General features: G+C 41.8%; 1 protein-coding gene across 2 annotated transcripts; it reads right to left on the reverse strand.

The window, feature by feature from the left end:
• Nucleotides 1-202: 202 nt before the first annotated feature.
• Nucleotides 203-12,005, reverse strand: LOC112679545 (3-phosphoinositide-dependent protein kinase 1). 2 transcript variants are annotated; one of them, XM_025549396.1, is made up of 8 exons: nt 11,367-12,005; nt 3,828-4,118; nt 2,972-3,014; nt 1,902-2,048; nt 1,366-1,786; nt 747-1,266; nt 530-682; nt 203-415 (listed from the first exon to the last, which is right to left on the reverse strand). In XM_025549396.1, exons 1-8 carry the CDS (start codon nt 11,541-11,543, stop codon nt 302-304), a joined length of 1,866 nt encoding a protein of 621 aa, XP_025405181.1. In that variant the 5' UTR covers nt 11,544-12,005; the 3' UTR covers nt 203-301. The 2 variants fall into 2 exon arrangements, with proteins under 2 accessions (XP_025405181.1, XP_025405182.1); XM_025549397.1 differs by lacking the exon at nt 11,367-12,005 and adding an exon at nt 5,655-5,709.
• Nucleotides 12,006-12,209: the final 204 nt, after the last annotated feature.

Here is a 12,209-nt window from a genome sequence, read left to right on the forward strand (position 1 = left end):
TTCCAGGGGCAAGGGGCAGTGTCACCAGCCATATTATTTTAATTATAATTATTTAATAAATTACTTAACTTTATAAATTATTTTATATTATACACATGATTTTTTTTGCTTAACGCTAAGTTAAAATTTAATATCACAGACACATTTGCAGATCATATTTAATAACAAAATACTGCAATAATATATTAACTATCAACTAAAACTGAAATAATTATTGTTATCAACAAGGTTTTTTTTAATTTAAAAGAAAAAATAGTTTAGTTAAAATTATACTAAAAACAGTCACCGAACAGCGGTTTTGTTAAGCGCAGGTAGTATTAGAGACACCATACGTATTTACTCGCATTTCTTCAATTGCTTTACACCATTCTAAAGCAAACCCTTCCGGATCTTCTAGGTAATAAGTCCGATTTGGCTGTAAAAAAAAAAAAATGTTACAACTGTAAACATAAAGTCCAATATTTATACATAACAGGAAAATATAATAATTCTTTTTTAATTAGAATTTACATAGATATTATGTCATTACCGTATGCACAAAAAATATTCTGAAGTTTTTAGGTTCTACACGTAATTGTGGACTCCAAGGTATTTCTCCTTTAAGAGTCATATTTACTGGATCTGCATAGTATAAGTGTGGACCCATTGTTAGCATTAACATACGTCTTCTAGCAAAAAGACCCTAAAAATAAAAGGACGATAAAATAAAAATCATTTAATTGAAAGATATCAACATTAAAACTCACTTTTCGCTTATCAACTAATCCTTGTTTGACAATTAAATTGCCATCTACCAAAGTATGCCATTTACTGTTACATCTCTGTTGGTTTAATTGGTGTTGCTTTTCTTCGTCATTCATCTGAAGAATTCCAGACCTTTTACGTGGTCTAGGTACAGGTGCTGGGGTTGTTGTAGAACTACTTTGGCCATCGAGACCAAGTAATCTAGTCAATTGTTTATCATCAAGACCTGGTTCTAAATGATCAGGAACTCGATAGTGGCTACGAAGTTCTTGTCCTTCACTATTTCCAGGTAAGTATGGATATATTGGTGGAGGGTTTGTTAAATGTAATGTATCAAAATCCAGACCCTTGTAAAATGGATGTGAACGAATAGATGTATATCGTTGTGTATCCTTAGAACCAAGACGTTCGTTTGGATCAAGCACTAACAATTTCTGTACCAAATCTTTGGCATCTGCGTTAAATCCATCCGGATAAACATAATCAAGGTTTAAAATTTTCCTAAACAACATGTATTCACTCCTGTGCAATAAATAAAATACAATCATTAAATAACTTAACACCCAAATCATTATTCATGAAATCACTGCATATTAATAATTACACGTCTTATGTACATACCTAGATCGGAAAGGTGGTAAGCCAGCTATCATTTGGTATATAATACAGCCAAGAGCCCAAAGGTCTGAACTGGGTGAAATTGTTTTCTCAGTTAACAGTTCAGGACTAACATACTGAGCAGTGCCAACAAAACTGTTACTGCGCGGTCTAGGATTATTTTCATTCAAAATGGACTTGTCTGCAGTGTCTGGCTGTTCAAGTATCTTTGAACACCCGAAATCCGCAACTTTAATGTGCAAATTATGATCAAGTAATATGTTCTCGGGCTTAAGATCTCTATGCATGATATTCAGATCATGTAAGTGCTCAAGAGCGCGTAATATTTCACCAGAGTAGAACCGAGTGCACGCCGCATCAAACGAACCAACTTTATTAATGTATGGTAACATGTCACCATTTTTAGCATAGGACATTACAAAGTCTGCAAGTAAATGTTAAGGAAAAAACTACAGTAAGTAGTGGTACACCTGTACCGCTAAAGTCATAATTTAACATTGTTGAATAATTTAAAATTGCACATAGTAATAAAAGGATACAAAGTCTCTCGGTATCTTGGAAAGTGCAGTATAACTTGACAAAAAAGCTGGATCCAGAATTGCTCAACACATTTAGAGCGTCCTTTTCTCGTTTTACTTGGTCACGTTTGTTTTCTCTGATGATTTGCTTTTTTTGGCAAACTTTAACTGTAAAAAAAAAAAAATTATTAATTTGCTCATCAGTCAAACCAAAAGCAGTTTATTATTTATAGATCCAGTAAGAGAAATAAACCACGTTTTAGTAATAATATGCAAAATAATACGCAGCTCTTATCAATATTAAAAATTATTTTATTACAAGACTACAATCATTATAAATACATTCAGACGACGAAAACAAGGTTTTATAGGTTTTAGGTTCTTATACGCTATTGGAGCGGTAAAAATGAATTTAAACGGTCATTTCGAACAAGAGAGTTATTAAATATACTACGCCATCGGTGCGCCTCATTACGAAGAGATACCGAAACCAAATTATTAGCGAAAATAAAGGCTTTATCCGATGAAAATTTTACAGAATTTCGAATTCTACCGTTATCTCCAACAGAAAAACTTAAGAAACAAGTGCAATGAAGCCGATGACCGAATTAACACCGGTGTAACGCCTTACACCTAAATGGTACTAATTAAGAACGAAAAATAAGTCGTATAAATATTAATAACCAACAAATGAGCACATTACATAGAGTAATAAGTAATTCTTATTACACACGTTATCGTAATCGTCGGGTTCAATGATAATGTACGTGTCTGAAAAAATGAATAACTACTCGTCACCATCGAAGGTTGGAAAACTGAGAAAACTCATCGCAGTCGTTGTTTAGTTAATATAATGGTACAGAGTTTAAAATCATAAAAGAAATTCCAATACAATGCACAAAGCGCATAGAAAATAAATAAACGTGTGCAGTACCAAATATTCAATTATTATTTTCGATCGATCGAATAGCATACATATTTTATAACGTTAGTTTTTTTTTAGTTTTCATTGTGAACATTCCGATAAGACCCTAAATATTATGAGTTGCCTACATAATGTGTACATGAAGTAATAAAAACAATAGACTCACTTGCATGTTCACGATTCGTGTGAATGTCTTTGGCCAAATACACCTGGAAAATTTAAAAATAAGCATTAAAATACACGGTTATAATAATAGAATATGATAAAATATTATTAATCAATTATAGTTTAAAAATGAATGTGTATAGGCGCGCGCGCGCGCGTGATGATAACGTCGGTCACTGAACCGATCTAAAAACAGTCACTACCAAGGTCAATGGTTTACACACGTCGAAGGCAGCGGTGCACTGTAATATAATGTTTTGATACGAGTTAAAGGTCTTTTTAAGGACATTTGGGTCGGTCACCGTCGCTTATGCACCAAGCGCGTAACACGACAACAATAATGTGTCATTGTAATGGCAGAATTTTTTTCCTTAAGATAGAAAAACGCGTGCGCGACCACGTAAGGTGTGCGCGCATACACGCCAGAGCGCGATCGACGCTCGGAACAAGTGGCGCGTGTCGATGTGATAATAGATTTCACGAGTACGTTGAAAGGTTGGCGCTATGGTGTGATGACTGATGATAATATTTACGACAACGAAGCGCGTGCGAAATAAAAAAAAAGAAAAAGACATAAAAATAGAGTGACCAAACACGATAGTGGTGAAGGTCACCGGATCGACCGCACATTGCAATAGCATCCCGCGATTAAGACGACGGTAGAATAAGATAATTGTTATTGTATTGCTGCATTGCATTTACACGCACGGTATACGGTGCGTGTGCAACGACGATGTTTGTCCAGGGACGAAAAGTAAAACCGCATAGATGATGAGATAATATCAGCGTGTGTTTGTGTGTCCGATGTCGTTTGCGAGTGTGATACAATAATATATTAAATGTTCTGTAATACGTACTGTCGAGTAACTGCCCTCACCGATGACTTTTCCAAAAATGTAGTCTTTCGGACTACGTTTCGTCACCGGCATCATGGTGCTGTTGGCCGTATTGTCGGCGGTCAAAGACTGACCGCCGTTGACCTGTACCACCTGAGACGTCTGGGTGTCCTGCGTCGACGGTGCCGGCGGTAGAGGCGATGCCGGTTGCATGGTCGGAGGTGGCGGCATAGCGACGATTTGTTGCGGCGTCTGCGGCGGCGGTACCGGTTGGTGGTGGTACGCGGTGGCAGACGATTTAGCTGCTGCTATCTGTGAAAATAAAAGAAGTTTCAATGAGCGGCAAGAAGAGAGAACAGAAAAAAAAAAAAGTAAAAACTAATAAATAAATTGCAAGTCGCAGGCACACGCGTGCGGAAGGACAGAGAGTGAGATAGAAGGCGCACACGGAGACATAGAGAGACATAGATAGACATAGAGAGAGAGAGAGAGAGCAACCGAGTCGTCGAGGAAATCGAACACCCGCCGTCGCGGCCTCGACACGACACACGCACACACGAGCGGAGAGAAGCGTAAAAAATTGCACCGGCGGCCGAGGCCGCTGACGTCATTTGGCTCATCGCCCGACGTAAGCGTTTCCTCCCGCCTGACGGCTGTAGCCGCGACGACCGAAACACTAAACGTTAAATTAAAAAAAAAAAAATAAAAAGACATAACCGTAAAATACGCGTAATGCTTAAAACGTTTTGCTAACGCGGCCGCCGTCATCCTTGTAAGATCAAATAGCATTGTTTTTCGCGTATACAATATAAATATAGGTAATAGCGGTGGTGCATGGATTATGCGCAACCGCCGCTGCCACAATCGTCGTTAATGAGAGACGTGCGAAAAATACGCTGCGCGGGACCTTTGTTTGGAAACCGTGTTCGAATACATACGGTTTACGTAATAAAAGACGCCTCGGCGGCCTCCTCCGTGTCGAGTACATTCGGCACATAGTTTGCAAGGCCGAACAAAGTAAATGCATAATAATAAAAAAAATATAATGTGTTTCTGGATACCGGTGGGCGGGGTGGAATATATGTGGATAATACGGGTGTTTGTTTTGTAATTCTCTATCGATTACGACCGATGATTCATATTTACCACATAATGTTATCCTACATGCAAAATTACAAATACAACTCGTGAGATTCGCTATTCGCAGCAGTAGAGAACATTTTTATGATTCCGCGTCAGTCGGATATCGTGTTGCGATAATAGGTAGTATACGAACAGTAACGATTTAACGACAAAACTGTGGACAAAACATTCGGATGAACTGGGAAATTATCGAGCAGACCAAAAAGTATACCATAGAATATATTCACTTAGCGCGTGAGCACTTCGGAAGGCGCTAGGTTTTTGGACCACGGTCAGACGGCACATGACCCCGTGACCCGAGCCAGACGGAGTGTCGTGCCAAACGGAATGCCCGGCTACTGCCATGGACCAGACACGCCGCGCACACTCTACGTCCCTTAAGGCATGCACGTCTCTATTTCAGAACGTCAAAAATGTTACGTATGATGAAAGTCGAAGGAGGCACAGGCTGTTGGCGGCCACCCGCGCATGAACATAGAACTAACCACACACACACACACACGCGCGCGCGCGCGCGAGCGCATTATATACGTGCACGCGTAGAGCGATGTCCTATGCGGAATGTGTTACACGGGTGCAAAAACAGTAGGTAAAGTATTTACAAACAAAATAAGAGAACTGTAATATAATCGTAGTAGAAAGGCAGATGATCACCACGAATAGTGGCGAGGGGGGAGAGGAGAAAAGAAGTTAACATATACGTACGATTGGCGAAGGATATCGACGAGGAAAATGGCGGAACTACAACGACGACAGCTTTTCGCAACAGCACGCAATACTATACTACACTTACTACCGTGGCAGCGTCGAGACAACATCGGTGTCAGTGTGTCGCGGGCGTTACGCCCGTGACGTAATTGCGTGGGATCCGGCGGTGTGTAACGCGCCGCCGCCGACGACGCGAGTGGGTGTAAATAAAACAACCCTATCTTCCGTAAGCTCGCGTACGGCGGCGACGACTATGACGTAATCGAAAATACGACACACTTCCGCGTGTCGGGAGAAAAATGTAAAAGGTTAATTTCGTATTATTTAAGTACACCATCAAAAGTCTACTCGTCCTCGGGGAGAAGTAAACATATCTTCTTCGCTGGCGAGCCACACGCGTATGGCGGAGAGCGCAAGGAGTACGTTTACTGACGCAGATGCAAAAAAAAAATCTCGTCATCACGGACATACGATTTTTTCTACTTCGAAAGAACAGAATTATCAACTAAGTTCGATATCCTAATGATAAAACTAAATAATTAAGAAGACAAGGACCTTTAAGTACGCCCCTTCGACAAACGTGGATCTTCGAGAAACAGTACTTCTTTTCACGAATCTCGGGGAATTTTCGCAATACAATTTTTATTCTGTACCTCAATAAGTTTTCACGGACGTAGGTCGTCTTTGAAGAAAAACGTTATATAAATTAAGTAAATAAGAATAACACAACATCTCATTACGATACATCATCACTGCTGCCTAGCCACTCAGTCTAGGTATAAAAAAAACGTACCGGATACGGTGTTCGCCGAAGATTATTATTACTATGCGTTTTGTTGGTGAACGGCCAAAAGGCGGTTCTCGTTCGCCATCGTCGCTAATATAACTTACTTGCAATATATCAATTGGGCTTTTCACGTGTCGACCCATTACAATGTTATTCGTACATGCTATACACCTGTGTGTGTGTGTGTGTATACATTACGGTTTTTAACGACTGTCGATTCGGACACGTGCGTTTATTTTTATTTTAATTCGAAACGTCTCCCCCCCCTTTCTACGTCTGTAGTCGTAAAACTAATAGTTTAAACAGTTTTTGTGCTCGCTCATGACAAGCACGCGGTACAATGACGATATTACGCGTGTACATAAAACTAATACTTAAAATATAGGCCGGTTTATATATACAGTAACGACGACGACGATGGTGGTGATGACCTATATATACTCCAAGCGTTCGAAATTCGACGGCGGTGACCCGAAGTAAACAACTACACAGAAAAAAAAATAATAATATCGTGAGCTCAACTGCAGCGGCGTTTTGCGCAACTTAGGAATGAAAATTCGACCTAGTTTTTTCTCCCATTACGCATTCCTCCGCCCTACCGACTAGAAAAAAATAAATCGCACGCGAACAACTTTATCGCGATAGACTATACAGTACGTATATACGTACAAGAGAAGTATGCACGCGCATACATAATTATAAAACAGTATTTCGTACGTACAAAACGCGGTATCGACGACGACGGCAACCTTCACCCACATAACGTGTGCGGATCGAGCGCGACATACACTTAGTCAGCGGTATTTTTATTATTATTTCGTTTCATTGTTGTGGTGCAAGCGACTCGTATTGTACTCGAACATCAAACAAACCTATAGACACGGTTCAGGGGGACGAAGGAGATCCGCACACCATTCGAATTCCACGTGATAACTGATAGTACACGGAGTCCTAGATAATAGGTCAAAGCGAAATGTGACGACGAAAATACGACGTTTAATCCGGTTACCATTACCGCCGGACAACAATAGATTAGAAATGATTTCTCTGAAAAACATCTCTCATCGTAAGGGGTTTAGACTAAACATAAAAAGTACATTATAATAAACGCGATCGAGGAAAGATATCTTAAATTTTTTTTTTGTCGAAACGTCTCTCTTGGCTGACGTCGTTGCCGCCTCGATTAGTGTGAGCTCTGACAGATTTTTTTTTTTTTGAATGGCACGCACACCATGTATCGGTTAACACAAAACACGATGTTGTTTTCATCATAAACGTCAGTTCGGTATATACCACCAATTGAAAAAAAAAAATCTTTAAAAAAAAAACCCCGCAGAAGAGTACCAAGTGCACGTAGTTCGTATGCAAGACGGGGAGCATAATAATAATAATAATAATAGTCGTAAAATTAATTCGGTGGCACCGAAAGCGCCTTTTCTGTGTCGCTATACGTATAATGTACGTACGTGTGTGTGTCGCGCGCGCATTGTTTGTTATCGCTGTCGACGGCAACGCATTTCATTCAAACATTGACGCGCGATCGGATACCACGCACATACACGCACTAACGTTATTGTCGAGAGTAGTTTGTACGTAGTACACAAACGCCCGCACGCGCCGGCCGCGTACGCATCCCGAATTGCGTCATTCAATAATTTCTCGCGCGCACGTTATCTCTCGTGGGGGATCCGGTGTCGACGCGTGTGACGTAACAATATCGTCTTGAACCGGACGCGAGAGCACGTACGTATAGTAGTAACATTAATACGGTGTAGTGGCAACGATTGACGGTTGTAAATCACGGAAACGCGTGATAAATAACAGTACAATAAACGTTTAAGTCAAGAATATGTAATGGGTCGCGTACGCGCATCACACTCGTATGAGTTTAAAACAAATATCTGAACGGGAAAAGAAAATTTAATTAAAAGAATTATTTTCTACTTTGGAATATTTTAATTTTGTTTTCCGGATGTACAAAGAACGGCAGCGGCGACCTTGCCAACGCCCAAGGCAGTCTCGTCTGCAGCAGTGTTGTCTTCGTAGTTGTTGTTGTTCCGTTGTTTACGGTTTGTTTACAAATCAACGAGGTCGACTTTCACGGACTAATTTTTGCAGACACGGTGTGGAATATCCAAAATGGAATTTTTCACTTTCCCATGGTACATCCAATAAGCGGTCTTGTCTATTAAATTCGTATGTGAATCTATCCTTCTCTCTCAACAACCCTATTCTTTCATTTCGTAACATCACATTCTGTTTTTCAATCACGCACACCGTTTTCTCGCATAAAAACTTGTCTCGTACAATAACACCGGATCCATGTGCAGCGCGTGAACGTGGTGCGTCAAGGACAATACCAGTGGTGGCGGGGCACCTACCGGGGAGTCATCGTCATTTGTTCCCCTCCCCCCCCCACCTGAGCGGCAGCAGTAACAGCGGCTATTAACCCTGCGACGAAGCACGCAAGGACATGTGGCGACGACGGTGTGAACGGCCCTGCGAGGGCAGCGGGGTGGGTGTGAAGAGACGGCGAGGGCCACCGGGGTCGACGACAAGTTCAATGCCATCTTCACGGACGCGCGCAGGTTTCTTGTGTGTGTGTGTGTATATTTATACATATACACGTAATCTAGTAGTATACACACAAACAGCCCGCGCATTTTTCCCTCTCTTTTTCCAGTAGTAAGATAATAATAATAATAATAATAATTACAATAAAATATTTACGCGGTAATAAAAATACGCACACACACACACACGTGGCGGCGGCGGCGACTACGGTGAACGTCTTTGTACGCGGACGGATTTTCCCACCATAAATAGATTGTTTTTATTTTTATCACCGACAGCGGTGCGGTCGCGGTAACCGTGAAGTAACATTTATTTAGTTCGCAGAAACGCGAATCACGTGAACGTGCGACGTAACGATTCTGATTTATTATGCTCGCTGCTAAGGTAAGTGAAAGCGTGTACAACGCCGCCCGGTGAAAGCAGGTGTACAGCAGCCACGCCGTTGTGCTAGCGAGTTTGTCTGGGACGTCAGCCGTCTCACCTCTCGCACCTGGCCCAGGGATCTGTGGCGGAGGAAAAAAAAAAAAACGTAGTACATTGAGCCCCTATTGTTGTTGTTATCCGCCACCGTATCCGTTAACCGATGGCTTCGAGGCGGCGGCTTTCTAGCGGCACTTTGGCGGTTCACTACATATTTTAATGCCGACAGCGGTGGTCACTGGATTTCTATAATTCTATAAAGGTTATATTATTTTATTAAAGACCAGTAACTCCGTGAACAAATCGCTCAGTGCTTCCCGTGTTACACTCACGGGGCTTGGCGTTGGTGTGTTTGAAATACCGATGACTAAGCTTTTTTTCCTCTTGTTATCGAAGTCGGATATAGTTAAATATAAAATAATTAATTAGGTAAAATGTCATAATTAGTAATAATTACCTTGATTAATACACATGTCACACAAAATGATAAATAATAAGTTATAACTTTAGTTTGTATACAAATTAAAATACATTTTGGATGAATTTTTTATTATTAAAATGTATTCTTGAGTAATAGGTACGGCGAGAAATTCTAAACAGTTTTACTTTTGAACAAAACTGGCTACAGGAAATATTCATACGTCGGCAAAATGCCTATTATATGAAAATCAAGTGACCACAAATGGCATTAAAAAGGTGAACCTTCGCGCCTTACGTACACCGGGCTGCCGGCTGCACCTGGCCAACTGTCTGCGTCTGATACTTATGAAACATACACCAGAGAACATCTCCCACCATAGGATCCCCGAATGTTAAGAATGATTGTGAATACTATTATTACATTGTTATCTACAAACGTGTCAAGTAACCGCGATAATTCGTAATGTAATGCGAAATCAAATCACACCGATACACACTTGCTTTCCTCTTTCTCTCTTTTAGCAGCAGACAAAACACGACCTATTTTATTTCCAACGAAATTATTAAGCCGAATGTGCGTCTGGCTGAACACGTACCGTTATACGTCGTGCTAAACTGTGCAAAAAAAAAAAATTGTAAAAACAATAAGACCAACAATGATGTATTAAGGCGTTATGGACAAACTGAGATGCGACTGGAGAACCTGTACAGAAGAACTATAGTCTACGAATCATAACATTATACAAAGGAGCGAAACTAATTGTGAAAAAAAACGGCTGCCGTCGCATTTCTCATTCCTAAGGTATGTGGGTCATTGTCCACGACTGCGGCGGTATACACATGCACGGGCGCGCGGTTCGTTACATTATTGTTATTATTTATTACACAACGCGCACAGCGCATTCCTCGCTCGGTATTGCCCGAGTGACACGCGCGCGCGAAGTAACGAGCTGATTATCGCCTTCAACGCGGACAAGACGAACGCACGGAAAATTGATCGGCCCCGAACGAGCCAAAAAATGTGTTTTGACGAGGTACGTTTGTTAATCGTAAACGTGGCCGACCACATCCCTGGGAGGAACTGGTGTTTTAATAAAAGCAACTAATTTTTATGTATAAATGAAAACAGTTCAAACATTCAAATCCCGTAACCAGTTGGCCAGCAGGTCAGCATCCGGTCGTGTATAAAATATGCGTACACACGTCACGAGTAGTTTGTGACGTAATATGGTGTAAGCGCGATGGAAACGACGGCGAGCGTAAAGCGCAAGCGCTACTCACGCGCTCGTCATCGGGGCCTCGACCTGCACCGAATCCTCGGAGGGTGGTAAAAAGGAAGCGAAAAAAAAATACGCGACTGGGCGCGGGAAAATTGTCCGCCTTTTGCAATTGTACACGTGCGCGCGGGCGGAATATAATATCCACATATCAAGTATGTACAGTGAATATTGTGGACAGCTAAGAAGTTATGCAGAAATGTGTTTGTGTGTGTGTGTGTGTGTATGTACCTTGTTGGCGGCTTTTTTCGATATCTGCTCTTTACGGCCGATACGTAACACCCGGGCCAACGTCTGCGCGAACTGCACAGGACGCGATCTTACGATGACCCCGGCGGCTGAAGTTTGTTTTTTCGTCTGTTGGTGTATGTGGTGATGGTGATGATAAGTAGACGTCTTGGTATCCATTACGCGGTGCGACGCTGGCGAAGAGCGGCAAAACAAACCGACGTCGTCGGATTAACGACGCCGACGTCTCGACATGGCGCGACCGCGAAGTAGTGTTTTCGAAGCCGTGGTAATGCCGTCAATATTTTATTATTTCTTAAAATAATAAATTGTTTAATTCCGCGTTAGGCGAATGCGCGCGTTGTGCACACAGAATGAAACCGAACGTGAAATGAAATGCTGCACTATACCTCTAAGGTTTGGATGAAAATGGTAAAGCGAATGTAATGACGAGTTATGTTATCGATTAAAAAAATACGGGAAGATGGGAAACGCGAAAGGGTCGATTAACTTCGGAAGAAAATTGGTGTAGAACGAAAATTTCACTAGAGCGAATGCGTACGCACGACAGCAAGTGAACACTGATTGTAGTAGACTGCCGTCTGCCGGTGGTCGGTCGCGTCGTCGTCTCCTCCGATCGAGCTCAACGCACTCTCGTCGGCTTCAACGAACGCTGCGCGAAGTGGGAAGTGGGAGGAGGGAAAAATCGTCGTCGTTCCCACCACACCGCCGCGCGCGCGCCGGGCAGGTCGACCGCATAAAAACACGCGCGCGCACGCGCAGCAAGCCTTCACCTCCGCCGCCGCCACCGCCGCTCGGCTCGTCCACGAGGATCCTCTGCGCTCT

The sequence above is a fragment of the Sipha flava genome, unplaced genomic scaffold (genome assembly GCF_003268045.1).
Source record: "Sipha flava isolate LNK unplaced genomic scaffold, YSA_version1 164_pilon_pilon, whole genome shotgun sequence".
In the NCBI taxonomy this organism is placed as follows: domain Eukaryota; kingdom Metazoa; phylum Arthropoda; class Insecta; order Hemiptera; family Aphididae; genus Sipha; species Sipha flava.

Excerpts from the sequence above, each read along its gene's own strand:
- LOC112679545 (XM_025549396.1), bottom strand. The coding sequence starts at position 11,543 with ATGGATACCAAGACGTCTACTTATCATCACCATCACCACATACACCAA. Across the intron at positions 2,049-2,971 it reads CACGAATCGTGAACATGCAA|TTAAAGTTTGCCAAAAAAAG; the intron begins GTGAGTCTATTG and ends TTTTTTTTACAG. Across the intron at positions 416-529 it reads GAATATTTTTTGTGCATACG|CCAAATCGGACTTATTACCT; the intron begins GTAATGACATAA and ends TTTTTTTTACAG.